The sequence below is a fragment of the Aricia agestis genome, chromosome 13, assembly GCF_905147365.1.
Source record: "Aricia agestis chromosome 13, ilAriAges1.1, whole genome shotgun sequence".
NCBI classification, from domain to species: Eukaryota; Metazoa; Arthropoda; class Insecta; order Lepidoptera; family Lycaenidae; genus Aricia; species Aricia agestis.
The window spans coordinates 14,011,126-14,036,109 of record NC_056418.1 but is presented as its reverse complement, the minus strand read 5'-3'; the positions used below and the strand labels follow the sequence as shown (position 1 = coordinate 14,036,109).

Here is a 24,984-nt window from a genome sequence, read left to right as displayed (position 1 = left end):
TAGACACTTAGACCGGACACCGCCCGGATTTTATAAATTTAGTTAAACCGCCCGGATAAAAACTAATTATTTTCCCATTCGACTATCAAATTGGTTGCACTGGTTAAGCGTTAAGAAGAAACAGGCAAACAGACAGATTTTCCGGAATACAAATTATCCTGTCTTTCTCCCAACCATAAGCATATTCATTTTAAATAGACAGACACACAGACTTCATTAGTATGGTACATACATCGAGGATATTGATTCATAGGCAGTTGACTGACCCACGTCATTTGGTCGGATCATGTCAATTCTTAATCCCTCTCCTTCTTCTTCTTGGAAATCTATTGTTATTCTATTGTTATCGCGGTCGAATTCGACCGCTTGGGAGTTGATAGGTTAATTTTGATCTGTCGGCTGGGTTTGACATAACGCGACCAAATTACGTAGGTCCCCCCATCAGCCTAGAAATCAACTACTTTGATAGTATCATCGAGGAAATTGATTCATAGACAGTTGACAGACCCACGTCATTTGGCCGGATCATGTTAATTCAATGTGAGCTGGGTTTAACATAACGCGACTAAATTACGTAGGTCCGCCACCTGCTTAATCAATTACTTCTCTGATATTATATCATCTAGTCAGCACTATCTCTTCTCTTCTGCCCCTCTAGTAACGGGGTTCGCAGGTGACGTCACAGGTGGACTTGAGCTCCAGGAAGAACGGTCCCTCCTGTCCGGGGTAGAAGGTAGAGGGCGTGATGATGTACCGCCCCGCCGGAAGACTCCGCAGCTCGAGGACTACGAAGCCCGATCTGGAGAATAAGTGTCACAATATTATAATGTCGAAGTTACTAATAAGGGCGTTCGCTGCGCCGTGCGCTCGCCATAGTAATCGTGCGACGGCTGACCCACACAACGCAGCGCTGCTCTATGGGATGTCATGAAACAAGCACGCCTTGCGGGTGGCCGCGCCGGGCGCACGCTTAACGCAGCGAACGCCTTAGTGTCACTATAAGGCTGGCCATAGACGGACCGCAAGTTGCAGTCGGGACCGACTGTTCTAGACCGCATCATGCAGTCGATCATGCATACCTTTGTTGTTCGACCGCACGGCGAGCTCGACCGCAGAGCGACTGCTCCGACCGCTCAAGAACTTCTTGAGCGGTTCCGTGTATTGCAGATATACAGCATGAATGGTGAGACATAATCAATACTTAAGGAGAGTACTCGGTACTCGATTCTCATTATAATTATGTAATAAATAAGTACTTAATTTTTGACCAAATTTCCCTTTAAATAAATGAATCATGGACACTTAGTAATTTACTATGCAGCCGGCGCGGCGGCGCTACCCCTCCCGCGCGCGGTTTACATGCGTTGGGTAAATAATTATTTAACTTTAAGCTACATTTACTCAGTGATCAATTGATATTATTTTCTTGTATCTTTTTTTTTTCTAACTAATATGCCTAATAGCCAAATATCACGTCCTCGAGTATTGAACATGTCTCACCAGTCATGCTGTATGAATTTCGCATGGAAACTGCAGATCGCCGTGCGGCGACCGCATCTTACAATCGGTTTCGACTGCAAGATGCGGTCCGTCTATGGCCAGCCAAAGTCGTAAGTGATGAAAGTGCCGTGCCTGCGAGGCTAAAATGGTCGCTTTGAAGAATCATGATATGAATCATAATATGATTCATTTTTCTACAATCGCTAAATGCAACTCTGCTTGCAATTCATTTCTGTATATTTGTACTGATTTGACATTTGTCAGTTTGACAGTTTTAACAGTTCATTTGCTGAATTGATTGAGAGGAATTGCTAAATGTGACCATTTTAGCCCCGCTGATTTAACGTTCTGAAAATCAGTCACAGAACATCCGTTTTCATAAGTGCCGGATTTACGCGCATTTTACCCCCACCTAAAAAGGGGCTATAATTTGTCGTGTCTGTCTGTCCATGGTATCAGAACAACCAAACGGGTGGGCCAATATTGATCTAATATTTTTGCTTGAAAGCTGACATGATCGAGTGTGCTCTTTGACATAAATTATAATTTTCATCAGCTCTGTCACTGTTAGGATATTATTTTATTATTTTTTATCATTTATCTCTTTCGCTTTGCATATGAATGAAAGAGAAGACATGATATTTTAACAAGCTGTTAACACTCACAGACGTTGGTAAAATTGGGACATAGTTAACTCACCGATACGGCCCAGAAGACTCTCTCAAAAACGGCGCCGTAACACTGGGATCATCTAGCGACTCAACCCTCGCGTCGACTCCAATCTGGTACTGTTTGGGCCCCTTGAGCTGGCAGACGACGTGGCAGGGCCCCCGGGACTCCGGCACCCGAATTGTGTATTTAGGGTTGTTGGGGTAAGTCGCGCGATGGTTCTCACAACCGCCGGCCGTGTGACCCGACCATTCGCCTTTTATCTGGAAAGAGGGTTATTGTTATTGCATAGTTTTTATTGCGGGCTTTGGGTCTAAACAGACGGACCGCATTTCAACTGCAATACAACCGCAAATTGCAGTTCAAGTGTAGTTTGAATGTATTTTGAATGCAGTTGATAATGGTTTGCAGTTCTATTGCAGTCGTGTCAACTGCATTCAAACTGCATTTGAACTGCAATTTGCGGTTGGATTGCAGTTCGTCTGTATAGACTATAGACCCTTTGAGCGCGCCGACCGCATCAAGAAATTCCGTAACGAAAATAAACTAAAGGTGGCTTTCGGATCTTTGCCGCGAGCGACCGCGGCCGATGAAAATTCAAAAGAAATGCCACTTTATGACATAGGCGATAGGTTTCATTTTACTCTACCTACTAGCTTTTACGGCAGCGTGGGTCGCCACCAAAATGTCAGTAGAAAATGTCACTTATATTTTATGTCATAAAGTAGCATTTTATTTGAATTTTCACAGGTCACTCCAACCGGCGCATCGGTGCATCGCTGCCGTCAGCGCGCGTTGTGCCGGTCGCTGCGGCGTTGCCAGACTTCGGCATGGTGTTTTTGTACGTGCGACTTGACGTCGGCAGCCCCCAAGTGCTACACGTTTTTTTAAAGGGCTCAAACGAGCAAACGGGTCACCTGATGGAAAGCAACTACCGTCGTCCATAGACATTCGCAGCATTACAGTTCGACAAGGCTTTATATGAACGTGGCGGGAAAAGTTTTCTATCTTACAAAACGTCATTTTTGACATGTGTTTGACAGTTCTCCTTTACCAGCAGCGCTCCCGTCAATGTCACACAAGTTCATAAAAAGCCTATTCGAGCTGTAGAAGAGCGGCAGATGCGATGCCGGCCTTTCCTGTTTGCCTCTATTAGACTTTGGACTCTATTTAGAGTTATTTTAATCTGTGGTACTGCTGGAATATAAAATACCAGTTCAAGTATATCACCAAAATAGAGTTAAGTTATAATTAATATTGTCTCTCTTGGTCTTCGTAATATAGAATCGGAAAGCATATTTTAGCAGGCGTTGGTGTAATTGCTGCCAGGTCCGATAAGGTACTGTGCGGAGCAGCAAGCACAAAGAGAACCATTTCAAAACATGAATATAATTAGTCGAGATAACGGTATTTATACATTTATAAATACCGTTATATTATTATTTACGTAAACATATATACTTATGTTTACGTAAATAATAAACTATTTTATTACTCACTACATGACGCACGCAACTCTGTTGCGCCAAAATTCGTTTTATCGCGCGGGAACCGTACATTTTTTCGGGATAAAAAGTATCCTATGTCCTTTCCCGGGACTCGAAGTATCTCCATAACTTTCAGCAAAATGGGGTTCAACGGTTTCGGCGTGAAGAGGTCACAGACAAACAGACACACTTTCGCATTTATAATATCAAGTATTAAAGCATTCATTTATTAATTGATAAAATAGCAGTAATTGATTTTCAAATTTACAAAAAACCTCTAACTTACAATTTTCGTAAACGGGAACGGTTCAATCTTGGCCATCGCGAATTTGCACGTCGCGTACGCTCGCAGCGTGTAATGTATCGTCCGCGTCTTCTCATACTGCGACACGACTAGCGTGTAGCGATCCGCCGAGTTGTCGCCAACGTAGATCTTGCATAAATAGTGGGGGCTGTTGATACGTATGCCGTCTATGTAGGGGGGAGGGTCAACTGAAATTGTAAGATAGAATTTAATTGTATCTAAGTACTATACATAAAAATGTGTAAGTACAGATATGAAGCAATATGTGCATGATGTGCAATTAACTATAGTTTATGCTTAATAAATACGTTAATAATAATAAGTGCAGTCTTCAGGAAAATGTCTGGTTTGAAAAAAGTTTCATTAATAGGTGAATATACAGTGTGTAACAAAAATAAGTGATAATACTTTAGGGTGTGTACGTGTTCCTTGTAGAGAGTTCACTGTGAAAGTAGCAGCGCTGAAAGACCAAAAAATATTTTCACTTTTGTATGGGCAAGGGCCAGAGCGTCAAGTGTTTCCCCATACAAAAGTGAAAAAAAATTTTGGTCTTTCAGCGCTGCTACTTTCATAGTGAACTCTCTACAAGGAACATGTACACACCCTAAAGTATTATCACTTATTTTTGTTACACCCTGTATAAACACATGCGACATTATACTGATGATTTACTATCTTCTCAACGCTAATAGTAATGACAGTAATAATGCTAAAATGAACAGTGCTCCCAAGGTGATTATGCGCATAGACATTTTGGTTATTTTTCGACAACGGTCATATTTCCCGAACGTCGTAAGACATCGCTGCAAGCGCTGTTTTAAACTTAACTTTAAGAAAAAACAGCGCTTTGCAGCGACGTCGAGGCGCCTGATGTTGCTTGGACGTTACCATGGTAACGCAACGATGATTTCCCGGTGAGTTACAGCACTTATCGACGGACCGGCGACAACGGACAGCCACCGGCTATATGATATTTACTTCTATTACCTTTGATCAAGGTGCAAAATGCAAGTGCATTGTTTGGGACTCTTTCGTTTTATAGATTCGTGTGTTTTCGTGATTACGACAATTAGCGAAGATTTCCATGCGCATTATTAATTTGGGAGTACTGTACATAAAATTAGTAGGGACAACTTAAATTAATAGTAAACTATAGTTTGTGCGTTTTATGACGATATGGGTGACACATTATAATTGACAATAGTAGGGAAGTTACCTAACAAAAATTAATCGATAGTTTAAAAATATCGAATCACTTCGTAAAGGAATTGCAATCGAAATTATTATCGATTTCGTACTGACATTTCAGTGGTGCCAGCGATTTAAGATGGCCGCCCTTTTTTATCGATTTGATTTCGATTCAACAGAGTCAATCTCTATTGACATAAGTTCAGTTTCATGCATATGACATTTTTCAAATGTTTTCGTAACAATAATTTTATACTCCTATTGTAGCGTAGCTACTTATAAATTATTAATATCTCCCTCTCCTTTTTTCAATTTGTCAGCTGTTCTTGTAATCAAGAAGCTAAATCAATACTTAGTGCGCCATCTCTTGATATAGTGCGGAACTAAAACGACACTTGTTTACTTAAATACCTTTTTTTTTTTAAATAACTTTATTTCAATTAATTCTACTTACCTATTTAAATGTACAAAGTAGCTTTATGTAGTTTTCTTTTAATTTAGTTTGAGAAATATTAATTTGAAGTACCTTTTTACTTAACGAGCCCTCCGGATATATTCCTTAGCCCTGTCAACGTGACAGAAAAAAAAATAAAGTCCGACGGCAGTATAAAAAGCCGCGGATATCCTCGCTCGTCCTTTTTTTTTACTCCATCAAAATGTAGGAGTCTTTGATCCCCGTTATAGGTGAGTGAGTGTTTTGTGTGTGTCCGTGGAATTTTCCAAGGTATTTGTCTTTAATTCCTTTATTCTTGTAATCCAGCTTTATTCTGTATTTCGTTTTAATTGTTAGCGAAAAAGCATATTGTATTTTGTCTAAATTGTAAAATCTTTTCTTGTGACCGACCACGTGTTCGTCAACTTTCTTTGTTTCAACTTTTTTGTAATCAGTTCAATTCTTAAACCTTGTAAAAGTAGATTTTATTTAAAATATTAATTGTATTAGTTCTTTTACCGTGGTCATACTATTTTATGTTTTAATTGTCATAACAAAATTGGCCATGACCTAGTTATGGTTGTCGTTGTCAAAAGTTCCTTAACCTTTTGTTGTTGTAGCTTTTTCTAAATTTTATTGTTTCTTTTGATAGTTTTTTTTTGTGAAATTGATGTTTGTGATGGACTCCGCAACCACGTGCTCGAAGTCTTCGGGTGGAGAACACGTGCTTGCGGGGGGTCATCAACAGCATGAACACCTGTCCTAAGCCTCTTGTTCGGAACATTCCAGGGGTGCTCGGTCCCGGACAACTCTACTCCCGGACAACTCTACTCTGCCCTGCTCCTTCCCGGACAACTTTGCCCGGCTCTGTCCCGGACAACGGACCACTACTATCTTGCAGCAGAGTTTGGTCGCCTGGAGCCGACCACGTGCTGCTCATGCCGTCTGATTGACGCACCTACCGCACACTGAACTAGCTGCCACCGACGGGGTCCCAAACACCTCGGCACCAACAGCTGGCCGTCGACCCTACGCCTGTCCGGTAGATCGCGGAGACTTGAGGAGCTGGAGTCCCCCACGTCGCTGTCTGATCCCAAGATAAGTGTAGTGTCCCTACCCGTGAATTCACCCCGAAATAGACTGAGGCTAGGCTTCGTACCCACCTTACCCGCTCTCCGTCTGACTAGGTTTCTCTTCTTTTTTCTTTTTAAATAAATTTGTTAAATTATTTAATCCTCTTTTTTATTTCTCTCTTCTCTCTTATCTTTTTATTGTCCCTGCTCTGGGCCAGGTGACACTATTTCACAGTTAATATTTATATTTTTTATTAATAACTTAGCATTTAGCATCTTTTCATTTTTATTCATTTACAATTATGGGAAACATTTGTTTTTGTAGATGGAATATAATTTATTACATTTTGTTTTTTTTTTTTTGTTTTCTTGTAAAAAAACCCGTAGCAAGGAAATGAAAACTGTCACCCATATCATCTTAGAACGCACAAACTATAGATGACACGCGCAACACTGTTGCGCAAAAAATCGTTTATCGTGCAGGAAACGTATTTTTCCCGGAATAAAAAGTATCCTATATCCTCCAGGACTCCAAGTATCTCATAACAAATTTAAGCAAAATCGGTTCAGCGGTTTAGGCGTGTAGATTTAACAGACAGACAGACACTGTCGCATTTATAATATTAATATGGATTTAAATTTATAATAACAATCTAATCTCTGTGATATAATTATATCTCCCTCTATACTCTATGGTCTAACTCTATAGTCTATACGTACATGGATAATATATCCGTCGGCCGCTCTTGTACACAAGTAATGTAATATATTCGCGGTTGTCCTTGAAATCTTCTATGTCTGTGATGTGTCGCGTGAGCAGTAGCCACACTTCCCCCTTCTCTTGGACGTGAAGCGTGAATTGCGGGTTCTCGCTTATATTGAACTCGTCTTTCACTGGACCGTTGCCGGCGTCCCATTTTCTGAAATAGATATAATATTATGATAGTAGAGACTTTGCATAATTTTAATACTGAATGTTACACGCTGATTTTAGGTATTTATTTAAGTGAATAAAGTAATCATTTTAATAAAAAAGTAAATAAACTTTTGCTCCAAAAACTTATGAACGTATGCTGAAGGAATTCAGAATCGCGGTTATACTAAAAGAATACTAATCGGAGTATGTGCAGTTAGACACAACTATCAAGTAGTCCCTCTCGCTTACACAATTTTAAAACAACTTGAAACACTTACTGATGTATGCAGTATGTGTAGTTGAATATCTCCGGGTTCCAATTTAAATAGAAGACATCGAAGAACTTCAGTATACTGGCATAGTCTATCCAGAAAACTCCATTATCATACTGTGCGGCGGAGTCCGGGTCGTATGCAAGCGCGCGACGCAACTCGGCCGTCCAGTGCACGCTGTCTAGCTCGCTGTAGTTGCCCCGCCATCTGACGTGCGACCAGGGGTTCTTGAGTTTTAGCAGTTTGACGCCCTGTAAATGAAGGAGTAGCCCTGTAGTATACAACCGCCACCACACAAACACCGTGGAGTGGGGGGTGTTAGGTTTTTTCGTTACGGAATTTCTTGATGCGGTCACCGCGCTCAAAGCCCGCGCTAGTGCAGTCGGTAGGATAGTACTCACATCGACCAACTGCACATCGAGCACGGCGTACGCGTGGCTCGGCACGAGGCCGGCGCGCTCGGCGAGCGGCTCGTCGAGTGCACCCGTCGCCGCCGTCGCCAGCACGTGGCCACGCGCGAGCCGAGCGCGCATGTTCGCGAACACGGCCTCCGCGTCGAACGTCGCCTCGTCCGGCCGTAATGCCACGCGCTCGGGGATCCAACCGGTAAGCGCGTGGAGGTCTATATTCTGTGAACATATTACAATATATGACATTTTGCTATTTTTATCTTATTTATTAAGCTTGGATATGGTTTCAAAGCAATGGCATTCTCATAGAATATCAAATCAACATCAAAACTGAATCAAAGCTGGAGTAAAATAGCAGAACTATTTAACACTGTATATCTTTTTGGCAGAACTATCAAAGATCTACACTGTATGTTTCAACTTAAAGTAGACAAAACCTAACGAGCGGAGAGCGCGACTATGAAATACTGCAACCCCTCCACAACATCAGGAAGTGCAGAGTAAAGATGGAGAACAAGTCACAATTTATGAAAAACCATCTTGCTTATATTAGCTAGATCAGTGGTTCATAAACTTATTTTGTCTTCTGCCCACTTTGAGAACAAATTATGTTTTAGCGCCCCCATTGTTTCAATTTTAAATGCATCCGGCTAAAATCACCCCCCCCTCAAGCCTCTACACAACGCCCCCTTTTTTCTGGGTCCCACACCGCCCCCCTTTAGACCTTTAGCGCCCACAATGGGGCGTTATCGCCCACTTTGGGAAATGCTGAGCTAGATAAATCAAAAGTAATATTTAGGAATAAATATAGACATTGAATATCTTTTAGCATTATACAGATAAGATTTAATGCTAAGAAATAGCAAGAGACCTCAGATATACTTACACTATTAGATCCAGGGAAGTCGTATCCGCCCATGACTTTCATATACGCCTTCTCCAACATCGACACCCAGAACTCGTTTTTGTTGCTCGAGTATGAACACAACAGGCGCCCGTATTTACTATAGGGCAGTCTGTCATCTATTATTACCTGAAAATATTAACAATGATAATAAAAATTGCAGTGTGTATATTATGACGTCAGAATATGCAAAAGAAGGAGTTTCAAATTGGCGCGATTTTCAAATTCCTTTGTAATTTGCGCCTAACTCCTTGTCTATGCACAAGCTGTATATTTCTTTACTCTAGATTCTTTATTGCATCTTGATGATCATGATCATGAAAAACATCAGTTCCTTGTCAAGTTCTTTACTTCTTAAGTACGAATAATAAAAACTAAGGAAAAGTAACTCTGTCAAAAAACATGCTCCACAATACTTAAGTGTACCTTAGGTACACATTTCAATACATTTGCAATATTTAGGTGACCTTGAGCGGTACTAGGCTGACGTTACATGACAGATCAAAAGGAAACAAATTTAGAATGGTAATAGTATGGGAGTTACGATTCCTTAGTTTTTATTATTCGTAGCTTCTTAATGATGCACCTCCAACCATGGTATGCGCGTTTGCCATAAAATTTGATTTGGCAGAAATTGACCAAACTTATGAACAAAAAGCTGAGTAACTCTCAGCTTTTTGTTCATAAGTTTGGTCAATACCTATTACTGCCAAATATATGTAGTATGTTTTGTTATGTTGTATGTTTTGTTTTGTTATTTCCAAGTTTGGTTAGGACAATGCAGGCTGATCACCTGATTGTCTGACAAGTAAGATGATCCATGCGTCGGATGGGCATGTAAAAAGTCGGTCCTGCGCCTGATCTCTCGCCGGTCGTGTCGGTCGTCCGTCCCACTGGGTTATGAGAGTAAAGGAATAGAGAGTGCTCTTGTGTACTGCGCACACACTTGGGCACTATAAAATTACTCCTGCGTAGCTGGCCTGGTTTCAATGAAACCGGCCACCGTCACCGAAACCAGTGTGGGAGCTATTATTATTATTGTAGTATGTTTATTTATCTTCTAAAAGTGTACTTCATCCGCTCACCTTTCTTCTAACTCCATTTAAATGTAACTTAACCATATACTTTCCAAAGGGATTATACACTGGGTCCTTATTTTTATTTTTGGGATATATTATTGAGGTGATAATTTTCTTTTTAAATCTCTTTTCGTACAGTGCACTTACAGCTAGGGAGGCCACAAATGAACAGTCTGATACTATCTGAAAAAAGAACATTATATTTAACTTTTTTATGTATGTACAGTACCCCCAAATTAATAATGCGCATGCAAATCTCCGCTAATTATTGTCGTAGTCACGAAAACACCCGAATCTATGAAACGTAAGAGACCCAAACAATGCATTTTGCACCTTGTTCAAAGGAAATAGAAGTAAATGCCATATAGCCGGTGGATGTCCCCTGTCGCTGGTCCGTCAATAAGTGCTATAACCTACGAATAATAAAAACTATAACTCACCGGCACAATAGACATAACGACCAGTAGTTCGACTGCAAAGAGACGGACAGGTTTCAATATCTGTCAAATTCGTCGGGTTTCACTAGGATTATGAACGGAATGTGCCTCGCGCTGGCTGATATAATTTATTTTTAAACAATGATATTCTATGTTACTAACGTTTTTAAATATGTAAAATAAAGATTTCAAAATTGGATTCTGACAATTTTAATCACATGTGCCAAAACACAAACAACAATACGACCAAAGAGGAACACGTCCATCGAATATGTCATAGTTTTAAATTTGTAGGTAACAAGTTAACAACCCTAGCGACGATTTTCGTCATAATACGTCAAATTTAAAAATTTCAACATCAGTTCTAAGTCGGTATACTCTATAATTCTGTCTACTCTGTCACCGGTAAGCCACCGCGACATGGCCAGTGACGTTACCATGGTAACATCCAAGCAATGTCTGGCGCCTCTACATCGCTGCAAAGCGCTGTTTTTCTTAAAGTTAAGTTTAAAAACGACGCTCGGGAAATACGACCATTGCCGAAAAATAACGAAAATTTCTATGCGCATTATCACTTTAGGAGCACTGTACTACCTGTGACAAAATCATCTGTTTCTGCTACTATACATAATATTATACTCTTTCTTTGTATTCCTTGATTGTATGTTTATTTTTCAATCATACATCCATTTATTAATTGTTATAATTAACACCAGCAATAGTTTATTTTTTATTGACATAAATACTTACAGTTTGTTTAATACTGTAACAATCCACATGGTCTCCGACTATCATCTTCGGATCAGCAGACACTTCATGCGGTCTCACCCATCTATCGAACTCTCTCTCCTGTTTTGAAGACAATTTCAATTCACTAGCTCTGTCCTCAAAGGGTATTGCATACTGAAACTTTTCCGACAAGTCCACATCCATAAAAGGAAGAAAACAATTGCGGTTGATTTTTGATGTCTCTCTTAATACGACTTTCTCCTCTTCTGTGTAGACTTGCTTCCCACTGACTTTGAGGTGAACACTTTGTTCTCTTTGCAACTGTGCTCTACTTGGTGAAACTGCTGTGGCAATGAAAAGTGAAGACTCAATTGAGATCACTGACCTCCATTATACAAATACACTGGACTAATGGTACCCACCTGCTTTTTGTGCCTATTTGAAGCAGAATTAGCGCCCCCAATGCGGGGGAAGAGAACTAAATCTGAAGTAACTTGCAAATGGCCGCTTAATCGCTATTGGTTGTAGAAACTAGTATTAGTTAAAAATACTCCCTCAGCGCCAACTACCTCTCTCAGCGCCAATATGGCGACTTTTAAACGTCATTTTTACGTCAAATTTAGTTCTCTTCCCCCGCATGGGGGACGCTGATTCCGCTTCAAATAGGCAGAAAAACCTGCAGTCATTTCAAAGGGTCAGTGATTGAGAGACTGAAACCAAATCATGTTGGAGTCAAAAAAATATTGAAATATAATAATTAAAATCTTATTACCTGGTTTCTTAGTTTCATTTATAGATAAGGCGCCTATTTTTCCAATACCCTTTATTTTCTCAGCTCTTTCTAAGGCTTGTGAGGCCAAACCGTTTAATTTTGACTTTACTTCTGGATTTGGATTACTCTTCTGCAAAAAATATATAGTAAATGTAACATCATTCATTAAATAATACCATAAAATAATTTTGTAACATAGTAGAAAAGAATTCTAGTTTTAATTACCACCTTTTCAATAATAAAATTCATATTGCAGGTTTTGTATTATTACAGTTAACATAAGAGTATAATTATATACCTACAGCTGCTATCAAAGCCAGCTCAACAGCACTTGTGTAAGACTGGAGAGCAATATCTTTGAGGCCCGCCTCATCAGCGTCTAGAGCTTGCTGCATCAAGAAGTAACATTTCTGCATACTCCGCTCACTTTCTGCTTGCTGTACCACATCTGAAAAGTAGATAAAATTTTGTTGTAAGTACATGTCACATACAAATAATACAAACCCTCAGGCTGTTGAGCTGTTTTAGCTGCTTTTTAGTGATACAAATTATACACTCAAATACTATCTTATTCTATATATATATATATATATATATATATATATAAATGGATTTTCAAATGTGTTAGTCGCGCTAAAACTCGAAGACGGCTGGACGGATTGGGCTGATTTTAATCTCAAAATATTCGTAGAAGTCCAGGGAAGGTTTTAAAATGACACAAAGTTCACCAGGACAGCTAGTTCTTATATGAAAAAGGTTTAACTGAAGGGCCCCAAATAAATTTTGATATTGGTCACCTTGCAGCTAGCTATGGCACTGTTCAAGTGTAGACAATGCTATTTATAGGAATTAAGCGGTTTACAAGTGAGGTAAGGAGACACTGCCCACACTTTATTATCTCAAATGCGATCATGGTTAACTGTGTGATAAAGTGAATGGCTAGAATTGTCATTAGGATGCTAAAATACATACTGTAGGTAATTTCTAGGTAACATGTTGATATTTGGCTTCATTCAATGCATAATAATATTATAAATGCTAGAGTGTGTCTGTCTGTCTGTTACTTCTTCACGCCCAAGCGACTGAACCGATTTAGCTGCAATTTGGTATGGAGATACTTTAAGTCCCGGGAAGGGACATAAGATACTTTTATCCCGGAAAATTGTACGGTTCCCGCACGATAAACTAATTTTTGCGCAACGGAATTGCGGGCGTCATAGTGTACTTTTATAAGGCAGAGAGGAGCAGTAGAGCAGTTGGCTTTCGGGAACTAAAAAAAATATTTAAGTACATCCTGCTGATGGATGACTCATCCCTTGGTATAGAAAAACCCTTCTATTTAGTTTATTTATATATATATATATATATATATATACATATATATATATATATATATATATATATATATATATATACATATATATATTACTTCTATACTTTTAACTTGTACCTTTCTGTTCCTGTAAGAGTATAGCTCTCTCCAAATATTCTCTAACTTTGTTTACTACTTCCATTCGCCGTTCTGGCGGTACAGAATCTCTAATTCTGTCCAGCAATCTTGCCGCCGTTCTATAGCATTCCACTGCTTTGTCCGTTTGTCCTGTCTCGTCAAATCTAACTGCGAGGGAAGCCGCTTCCGTCGCATTTTCAAACGCACTCATTTTTAGGTGTTACTTAGTTGCTATCTTATAAAAATGCAATTTGATTTATAAACAGTGCAATTTTGTGATGATTTGCTTTGAAATTTAATGTCAACCAAGTCATGTCAATGTCACTCATGACAGCTGTTTTTTTTCTCCCACGGCAAAGGCATACCGCCTAGATACAGGCTACTATGTAGCTAAGCTACAGGCTACAGCCATGGCTACAGCTACTTACTAGCTAGTAGCTTTTGTAGAAAGGTCAACCCTCAACTGTCAAGTCAAAAGGAAACTGGAAAGGAGGACGAGTCTGGACTCTGGACTAGTCTGGAGTCTGGACAGCTAGTTTTTGTAAAACCAGAGAGCATTTTTTAAGGATAGTTTTAAAAAAACATGCAGTCGCCAGTCAACAGTTGAGTTCCTTTGAGTTCCATAAACAAGACCGTCAAAATCATTCGTAACCTGTCAATAGTTTACGAAAGAGTGACATTGTGTTTTTGTATTAATTTATTATCCATATATTGTGTTATTTCGGTTTTTAATGTGTAATGTTGGTAGAATATTAACCATTAATTAAACGATGTCGTGCACAAGTGTGGGCGAGTGATACAACTTCAAGAAACGTTCCATTTTGTGTTCCCTCCAAAACTCCATCGAAAGTTTTAGGAAAGGGTCTACCACTTTACTAAAACAACTGACTTGACTCGTTGACTTTACAGACTACTGTTTTAGACTTTTACTAGACCTTCGACTTGACAATAACCTGGAAAAACGACTTTATAATTTATATTTTGTAAACATTTTACGATTTTTTTTTTCTCCCGCCATATATTACTTGACACTGGCCATGGTTAAAAAGCCAAGCGCCATAATAAGAAGCTGTTTTTTTTCTCCCACGGCAAAGGCATACCGCCTAGATACAGGCTACTATGTAGCTAAGCTACAGGCTACAGCCATGGCTACAGCTACTTACTAGCTAGTAGCTTTTGTAGAAAGGTCAACCCTCAACTGTCAAGTCAAAAGGAAACTGGAAAGGAGGACGAGTCTGGACTCTGGACTAGTCTGGAGTCTGGACAGCTAGTTTTTGTAAAACCAGAGAGCATTTTTTAAGGATAGTTTTAAAAAAACATGCAGTCGCCAGTCAACAGTTGAGTTCCTTTGAGTTCCATAAACAAGACCGTCAAAATCATTCGTAACCTGTCAATAGTTTACGAAAGAGTGACATTGTGTTTTTGTATTAATTTATTATCCATATATTGTGTTATTTCGGTTTTTAATGTGTAATGTTGGTAGAATATTAACCATTAATTAAACGATGTCGTGCACAAGTGTGGGCGAGTGATACAACTTCAAGAAACGTTCCATTTTGTGTTCCCTCCAAAACTCCATCGAAAGTTTTAGGAAAGGGTCTACCACTTTACTAAAACAACTGACTTGACTCGTTGACTTTACAGACTACTGTTTTAGACTTTTACTAGACCTTCGACTTGACAATAACCTGGAAAAACGACTTTATAATTTATATTTTGTAAACATTTTACGATTTTTTTTTTCTCCCGCCATATATTACTTGACACTGGCCATGGTTAAAAAGCCAAGCGCCATAATAAGAAAAAAAATTCTGTCAATAATCAAAATGTCAAACATAGATTTTTATGTCAAATGTAGCCTGTAGGCAGTAGGAAATCAAAAGTTGCTGTCCGAAATTGATCAGTGAATGATATTTGTTCGATTTTTAGCAGTCTTCGAACTGTCCATTGTGTTTTAATTGTGATCTTCCAAGTATATAGTAAACAAAGACTTTATAAGCACATCACGATGGCTTCAGAATTATTAGCAGAAACTACGGGTGAAGTCCGTGAGAATTTGGTAATTGTATGCAATATTTCAAATTATTCATGTTCTTTTAATTAGCTGTGCGCTATCTAATTTATTTATAAAAGAACTAGCGATACATTACCTTTGGTATTAGAGGGTATGTGATGTTGACCTTTGCATTTTGCCTTTCATATCATTTGCTTTGATAAGCCTATTAGATTCTTATACTTACTTGTTTATTATTACACAAAAACGATTTAGGACATTCAAGATTACAATGTATTTAAAAAAAACATGCATAGGCTCCAGCATAGTCTCCTTTTAATAAAAAAATATATTTCAGGTGACCACAGCTGTGAAATTTCTATCCAATCCGAATGTCCAGAGATGCACAATGGAGAGTAAAGAGAGATTTCTACGCAGCAAGGGATTGACGGATGTTGAGATACACAAAGCCATAGAGAAATGTGCGGACATGATAGATGCACCTACATTGGCCTCTGAGCTGCTGATGTTCCAGCACTCCAAGAGGTCATGGTTCAGAAATAGAATATTACCTGTTATCATCTATGGTAGTGTTATCTATGGCTGCTATTGGCTTTATAAGGTAAAGAAATGCTTCTTGATTTTATAACATTTTACTTATTATTATTTTTTTAATAAAAAATATGTTGTGCTGATGATATTCCATTACAAAACAATATCAGACATGCATATCAGTCATTAAAAGTGCAATAAACATAATAAACAAACTAAACTTTTATGTTATAGTAATATGAATACAAAATATATATTAATGATATAAGTATTACACACAATTAAAAGATATTGTCCACATAATCATTTTCGACAGAATTGTCTGAGGCAACTGCTATTTATTGAACAACCCAAGAGGAAGACAACAGTGGAATGTTTGGACGAGCTCCGGAAATCTTTAGACCTAATGAACAGCAGCATCTCATCATTACGGACGGAGTTGCAGACCACCGCCCAGCAGAATGTCCTCAGGTCACAGTTAGACAACTTAAAAGCAGATATAGCTTCAGTGAAAGGGATATTATTAAATAGGTATGTATAGTTTTTGCTTTAACATTATGCATAATGCACAAGGTGAGTCACAAAACTTCTGAATAGGTATGAAATGACAAAATGAGTATAATATAGAATTTTACGTCCAGCTTCATAGCTTAGAGTTTAGACTTTAAACCATAGAAATTGCATGAAATGTTTTTGTATGTTTTCAAAGGATTTTCATGTGAGAATAGGTTTTGGACAAAAAAGTAACTTCTGTGCAAATGAAGAATGCAAATCCATCCAAATAGTTAATGTGTAATGGAGTAACGAACATCAATTCACACAAGCCATATATGGATAATGTAGCTAGCGAAACTGATCAGGGGACACACTACACATAAATCCCCTACTCGAAACTAAATGGCGCTAAGTGGTACATGCTCGAGCCTACTAGAAACTTCCCATACTTGTTTACTTGTTTACGTGAATCGGGAACTTTCTGGAATTCGTCTCGCCATATAAAAAGCCGCAGGTAGACGGCCCGGAATTCAGTTCGATCTGAACGATCTTCGAGGCGATTTCGGAGTGACAACAAGTGATCAATAGTGAGTGAACCAGTGAAACCTGCGACTTGGCTACGATCTAGGACAGTGATAGTGCTTAGTGATTGGACCTAGTGATAGTCCAAACACTAGGACTTAGTGCTAAGTGTTGTGACCTAGTGTGTGCTTGTGTGACCTAGACTTAGTGAATAAATTCTTCAAGAGAGTCACCAGGTCTTTCTCTCCAAATCCTCGAACCCTAGCACGTAATTTATAATAAAATATAATAGTTATTTAAAAAAATGTTTTTGCTACAATGAAATAAACATCAAAATGCATTGGGTTATCTATTTCTTTAACAATGGCACTTGTTTTAGCTTATCTATCACTAGTTTAATGACAAAGTTAAGAACAATTGCACAATTTGCGATTGAACTTAAGACTGCCCTAATTATTGTTTATCTTTTGGAAGGTTATCATAAACCAATATGTTAAATATTATGTATTTAAATCTCGTCCGTTACTTCGTTGCACAGTTATTTATAAACCACGCGAGTACCGTACATTTTTCCGCCAAATAAAATAAAAGCTCTACATTTTTCAGTGGCAGAAAGCCTTTGTCTTTTTCTGTTATATTAAATTTTGTTCAGTAATTTTGGGGAATCAAATACACTCAATCATCCCAATACCCAGCAAAATCGGTTCAGCAGTTTGGGTGTGAAGAAATAAGAGATAGACAGACACTCTTTCGCATTTATAATATTAGCATGGAAGTATGAATACAATTTTGCAATGCCTATCTTCGTACCTCATTTTTTCTTCTCTCTGAGTAAATTAGCCCTATCCAAAAGTCACAAACAATAAATATTTTTAAGAAACGAGTTAAGGAATATTATCTTAATCTGTCATAATAGTTAACTATAATATAAATGTACATACCTTCTTTCAAAATATATTATACTAGCTGTTGCCCGCGACTTCGTCCGCGTGGACTTCAGTTTATAGCGCGCGATGTCAACAAAATTGGTGTCAAAAGCTTTTATAAAAAAAACCCTGGTACCCCTTAAATCAAAACAGATGTGCAGTGTGCACGTAATATTTCATTTTTTTAAATTAAACTTTATATTTTATGCCAAATTTTAAAGCTTATTTAGTCCCCCAATTACACAACTTTACCCATAAACTATTTATCATTGATAGGTTTAAGGTTACGTCACTGTATATAATATAAAGTACTGACTTATTAAATAACGTAAAAAAGAAATAACATTCGAAAAAAATCGAAAGTCGAATGTATGATGATACCACCTCTTATAGAAAGATGTTGGGCAAGCGTTAGCGCGATGTAAGAGACGCACGGCGCCATCTAGTATGAATTTTTGGCACTAACTTAATTTGAACAAATTTTCGTATTTTCACCCCCTTACAACCCTTTTTTCCAGTAAAAAAGTAGCCTATGTCCTTTCTCAGGCTTTAGACTATCTGTATACAAAATTTCATTACAATCGGTTTGGTAGTTTTGGCGTGAAAGCGAGACAGACAGACAGACAGAGATACTTTCGCATTTATAATATTAGTATAGATTTGTGTAAATTTTATGTAGTTTATATAAATATTTTTAATGTATTATTACATGTTATTTATATGTAGTACCTATGTTATATGTAGTATATACTTATTTATTATTTAGTCATAATATTATTAACTAAGTATACTTACTCTTATTTTTGTATTTTAAAATTAAAGGTTGTCTGGCAGAAACTGCTGCTAGCAGTAAGACCGATTATTTGTACATATTTTCCTTATTGTGTTTTTTAAGTTTAAGTTTAGTTTTAAGTTGTGCAAATAAAGTATTTTCTATTCTATTGTACATTAAGCTCGGTTTATCAAAAAAAGTCCTAAAACACAACTTCACAAGATCGACTTTTCATTTCCAGAAATCAGTTTCCAACGCTCAAAACGCGCACCGAACCGCCGTCCATACCGGCGTGGCAGAGACAATCTGAAGAAGCATCTTCCACCGAAGTAGTTGAGGAGAAGAAGAAGCCACATAGAAGTCGCAGCCAGCGCTCAGAGTCCGGGGGCTCTAATTCGAGCGAGGGAGAGCAGGCGACTAAAAACAGCGACAGCAGCTTGGAGATCATGTAAGCTTTTATATTAATGTTGAGCTTCTAAAGCAGTGGTACTCAACCTTTTTTTATACGGGCCAGAACACGTTTTAGGTATCGCGGGCCGCAAGTTTTTAGGGCTAATCAATAACGTGCTTAAAAATTTGCGCTTTAAATCTGGAAAAAAAATCGTATTCACTGTTTTGCCTTTTTGCCCTTAGAAAAAGTGTATGTTTGAACGCTGACTGAATTATACCGAACTAGCTACTGGTTATTGTGTACAACTGGTATAGAGACCGTTTACACACCTCTAAAACTGTTTTTTTTTTTTATGAAATAAGGGTGCAAACGAGCAAACGGGTCACCTGATGGAAAGCAACTTCCGTCGCCCATGGACACTCGCAGCATCAGAAGAGCTGCAGGTGCGTTGCCGGCCTTTTAAGAGGGAATAGGGTAATAGGGGAAGGTAGGGATGGAAAGGGAACGGAATAAGGGAGGGTAGGAAAGGGAATAGGGTAGGGGATTGGGCCTCCGGTAAACTCACTCACTCGGCGAAACACAGCGCAAGCGCTGTTTCACGCCGGTTTTCTATGAGGACGTGGTATTTCTCCGGTCGAGCCGGCCCATTCGTGCCGAAGCATGGCTCTCCCACGTGTGACAACTGTGACAACCTGATTAAAAAAATTGTTCAAAATCCAACAAATTTTGTTTGTACACACCCTTAATCATTTAAATACGAATTAGTTCCCAATACTATTAATAAATATTAGAAAAATCACTGCAACGCGTTATCAGTTTTATGCTAACTGGATTAAAAATCTGTTATTATATAAGTTGTTGAAGTTGATAAAAAATACGGTCTGGATATACTATTGTTTTTAATATTTCTTATCTTGTTTACAGAACATGAAGACTAGTCTTTAGAAGAAGCATAGTTGTTTTATAATTTTTATCTAAAATACTTGGACAAAAAAGACAAAAGACAAGCAGTTTATATATTTTCGGTTGAAAAGTTAATAATATTTATATATTGGCTTGCCAAAATTGTTTTTGTTATTTTTTTAAATTAGGCATTTACTAAAATTAACCAAAAACTAAATATTTTATAGTGATGTACTAATGATATGTATCGATAGTTTAAGTCACAATTAAGGACATAACTAGATGAAGCGGGTAATTAACAATTTGAAAACTTACGTTTTTTGCATAAATGGAGGCTTTAGGACCGGGAAAATGATTTGAAATCTAAAAATGACGATTCTATGTATAGCTAGATGTATTAGCTAGATCAGCCTTTCCCAAAGTGGGCGATAACGCCCCCTTGTGGGCGCTGCAGGTCTAAAGGGGGACGGTGCGGGATCCAGAAAAAAAAATGGGGGCGTTGTGTAGAAGCTTGGGGAGGTGATTTATTTCATTAGAATGCATTTTAAATTGATGGGGGCGCTAAAACATAAACTTTTCGCAAAGTGGGCAGTACAAAATAAGTTTGGGAACCCCTGAGCTAGATCATGAAGTAGGTATTAGTTACAGGTTTGTTAAAATTATAAGGGTCAATTTATAATAGCGCAGAGTCGAAGCGAAGCGAATTCCCAATAACTGAACACAGAAAATTCAACCTTAACTCCAGAGCGTAACGCATACATTTAACTTCTGCGAGGCCAATCAGCGTTGATCGGGCGCATCGACGCGAATTCGCGTGGATGCGCGCGCCTTCTCAAAAGTAATAAAGTGCATTAACGCTTTGGAGTTAAGGTTGAATTTGTTATGTTCAGTTTTAATAATTCGCTTCGATGCACTTCGACCCTGCGCTGGTATAAATTGACCCTAAAAGAAAAAAATAGTAATCGCTCTTATGTTGTAAAATGCTAGTTACCCACTTCATCAACTCATCTCTTCAACTCTTAATGAGATACGGGTTATACAAAATATGGTTTGGTCGCGCAGACGCGCGACACAGCGAGCGACAATTATGTCGCCAGTTACTAAATTATGTAAAACTTAGCAGCGATTGCCGCCGATATGTGTCAAGCTTATACATAATTCATAAAGTTAATATACCTAGCGGAATAGAGAAACAAAGGCCTGAGCAAGAGAGATGTCACTATCAGTAACACTGCGTGGTAAAAAGAGACGTGTGATACATGACAGCAGAACCAATTTTTTTCATCTGTTTGACGTCCAGTCGGTCCTTATCGGCACGTTGACAATATAATCTCTTAGAAAGATGCTTGTGTAAGTGTATACGCAAACAAATTTTTACACACAGACGTAAATCAATTTCGGTTTCGTTTGACAGCTCGAGATTGTTGCTCTATTCCGCTAGGTATATTAACTGTATGGCCCTTATATTTACTATGATGATATTTTTGGCGATAATAATATTATTAGAGCTTTGACTTCCGAAGTGTTGCCATCACATTAAGCATAAATGGTGAAAGCGTAGATTAGAATGGTGTAATTGTGCACTAGATATAAACAAAGCGATGTAGTTCAAATATATAATAATCATTATGTCCATATCTACTTACATTTATTTTTCTATGAACATTTTAAGCAATATAGATGTAAACAAAAATTATTTTACTTTTGGAATATGACAATGTATTAAAAATTATAAATGTATTTTATAATCTGACTTCCTGAGCAGGGCTAGTCAAGTACATATTATATCAAAAAAGAATGGTATTTTATTCATATTTTGTACCAGTTTTTTTTAAATCATCAAACTAAAAGAAAATGTTATGTATTAAATCAGGATTTAATTATTATAATTAGATAACGCTTGATTTTGATTGGCTTGTGTAGATGGGTGTAGTGGCATTAAAATTGACGTTTTTATTACAAAAATTCTAGACTGTAAACGGGCTCCTAGATTCTTCCATGCCATGGAATTAGAGGTATTTGTATGTGAAAATTAATTTTTGATAGTAGGTGATTTCAAATATCCATAAAAATTTTCGATACTTTATGATCTTAAACAGATGTTAATGTTTATGTCAAAGCTTAAAACAAAGTATAATACTTAATAATACTCAAGTAGTTTTGTTACCTACTATAAAGTTGCGCGTCTAATGAATCAAAATCGGACTGCGCGTTCGAAGTGATCCTTCGTACGCAACGTACGCAGGGCCGCGCCAACCTGTGTGTGAAATGTATGAAGCGCATCTTTTTCATGTTTCAACTTATTATTTGTTAAATTTAACCGAAATTGGCTACGCCCACAGACATAGATCAAGATAGATACCGCATGTGTATGTACTTCGCGTGCCATATCGCGTTCCCAAACGACGAGCAATGCTCGTCTTTCGAAAGTCTGTTCTTTAGTCTGCTATCAGAATCGGACGTCAATCGGAATTTTAAAAATGCCTCGTTTTCATACAAATGGAGCCACATGCGGTATCTATCTTGATCTATTCTGTGGCTAAGCCTTTACGCCCCTATTGTCTTGGCGCTTGTGTGCGCGGCACACTTCGTACGTAAGTCGTCGTACTCATCGTTCGGCTCGGCCCTGAACGTACGTACAAAATTTCTTCAATGTACAGTAATAATTGCTGACATACCATACAGCCCGATTTCGATACAGTGGACGAACTTATCTGTATTAAGATTTTGTAAAATTTCTCAGGGCACTTTTTCTGTCATGCGTGTAATCGCCCGCGCGGGGATCGGCAGGGCGATTCACGATTCCCGTTCGACTCGGATTCGTCAACTTTACCGTGCGGTCATCGGTCAATTCTTAGCGCGGCGAGCGTTTATTGGATGTCGCACGATGAAGTTTCCGAATCCGAGTCGAATTGTGCATTGTGAATAAGGGGGTCCGTATGAAACTTATCCTATTATTTCATAGATGTTTTGTTCTATGAAATAAGTCAAGCAAGGAGCATGTTGTCACCCGGATGACAGGAAAAGCGACCTGAAAGTAACGAATAGCTTATGCGGAAATTTTGTCCATATTCTTCTTTTATTGCTCAATAAAAAGCAGCAAAACTAACTTACCGATAAGCTATTCATTACTTGTAATGCAATTGTTAAACCAGACTGTAGACAAGTGGTTTGTGATAAAAATGTTTATCTAATCAATGAAGATATTCGAAATCATTCACTACTACCAGGAATTAAATGTATTTGTATATAGTTATTGTTGTGGGTGATAATTAAACCAATGATAATTAAAATGTAATATTAACGAAAATCTTTAATTATTATCATTTAGGTAAACTTACCACATATTACCCTGACATAGGTACGTATAATGTTGGGACTTGGGCATTTATTTTACCTACTAGATTTTGCTCGCGACTTTGTTCGCTTATCGAGCAGAAACTGTAGCTTTTCCGCGATGAAAACTATTAGGGCCAACGCTAAAAAACGGGCGGATGCGGGCGCGGGCGCACGCGTCGGAAGACCGCCGCGGGCCACGAATCCGCAAGCGGGCAGCCGTCGCGTGCGCCCATCTCGTTTAGCGCTGCTAGTATAATTTTTATCTCGAGCGTGTACAGTTGTGTCGAGTAGATTATTTACTAATTTATTATATTCTTTTAAAATAAAGTTTACAATTTTGTAATATTAAGTTACAAAATTGTAAACTTTATTTTAAAAGAATAATTTTTCTCTCACTTTTTTGGTAAAAAGTGGAACCCGTGCGAGTTTCTTACGCCGGTTCTTCTCGCCGGGGTAGTTCCCGAACCGGTGGTAGGCATCAGGTAGACATTCTGAAAAAATTTGATTCAAATTTACTCAGAAATAAAACATTTTTTTTTTTGGCAAAAAGACGTCAACGGAAACAACGTCACCTGCGAAAAGCGTGCGCCCGCGCCGTGTGCTCGCCGTCCGTCGCGCGTGTGACAGTCCGTCGCCCGCGTCCGCGCTCCGTCTCACGCGCCTGCACTGCCCATACTATTTTTCATTATACACACGTGAGTATGCGCCGTTTGAGTTTTAGCGTTGGCCCTTATTTTTCCTTCCCGGGACTCAAGTATCGTAATACCAAATGTCATCCTAATCAGTTTAGTGTAGTTTGGCTTGAAAAGGTAACAAACATTCCTATATTCACATTTATCAGGAGGTATAATGATATAATCCTCTTCCCCCCGGACCGCCTTAAAGTGCAGTTGTGTCTAAAATTCATGCCAGTTTATTTATTTTCTAATTAAATACAAAACTAAATCAAAAATCCAAGTCAGAAAAATAGGAGTGCAGAAATAGTGAGGAGGCCGGCTAAACCGTGAGTCAAGACTCTCCTGATACTGCTGAGCGCCTGGTACGTAGCACGCACCCCTCTACCAAAACTCCCTTGACGTCAACATCTAAGCTGCGCTTCTGTGGCTGCGCGTGCGCATACTCCTGCCTATCAGAGCGATCGATACTCCGCCATCTTAATACCTGAAACACCACCCACCTGTATAAGCTCCACCCCCTATCTATGATAGGGTGACGTCTAGGATTAAAGGCGTAACTTGCTAGAGGCCATATTTAAATTTTGTATTGCTCCTTTATACTCATAATATCCTGGTGTAAATGGATAACATGGATAAATCGTTATCGGACTCCGAGTTCGAAATGTCGCAACAAAAAACTCCACCGAATTTAATAACTACCCGCACCGGAAAAAGAAGACGAGAAGATGATCAGAGCTCAGATTTTAGTGCTTTAAGAGATGAAATGAAAAACATGTTTACAACTTTTATGA

The 24,984-nt window shown here is 38.5% G+C and overlaps 2 protein-coding genes across 5 annotated transcripts; one reads left to right on the top strand and one right to left on the bottom strand.

Moving 5' to 3' along the window:
* Positions 1–539: 539 nt before the first annotated feature.
* Positions 540–13,895, bottom strand: LOC121732850 (calpain-7-like). The gene is made up of 12 exons (XM_042122838.1): positions 13,624–13,895; positions 12,476–12,621; positions 12,174–12,303; positions 11,423–11,745; positions 10,242–10,418; positions 9,139–9,285; positions 8,244–8,471; positions 7,849–8,093; positions 7,375–7,574; positions 3,943–4,148; positions 2,200–2,432; positions 540–799 (listed from the first exon to the last, which is right to left on the bottom strand). Exons 1-12 carry the CDS (start codon positions 13,832–13,834, stop codon positions 655–657), a joined length of 2,391 nt encoding a protein of 796 aa, XP_041978772.1. The 5' UTR covers positions 13,835–13,895; the 3' UTR covers positions 540–654.
* Positions 13,896–15,499: 1,604 nt separating this feature from the next.
* On the top strand, positions 15,500–20,225 carry LOC121732857 (peroxisomal membrane protein PEX14). 4 transcript variants are annotated; one of them, XM_042122850.1, is made up of 5 exons: positions 15,500–15,682; positions 15,975–16,238; positions 16,485–16,699; positions 19,125–19,331; positions 20,199–20,225. In XM_042122850.1, exons 1-5 carry the CDS (start codon positions 15,632–15,634, stop codon positions 20,203–20,205), a joined length of 744 nt encoding a protein of 247 aa, XP_041978784.1. In that variant the 5' UTR covers positions 15,500–15,631; the 3' UTR covers positions 20,206–20,225. The 4 variants fall into 4 exon arrangements, with proteins under 4 accessions (XP_041978784.1, XP_041978782.1, XP_041978785.1 ...); XM_042122848.1 differs by having other exon boundaries at positions 15,500–15,688; XM_042122851.1 differs by lacking the exon at positions 20,199–20,225 and having other exon boundaries at positions 19,125–19,335.
* Positions 20,226–24,984: the final 4,759 nt, after the last annotated feature.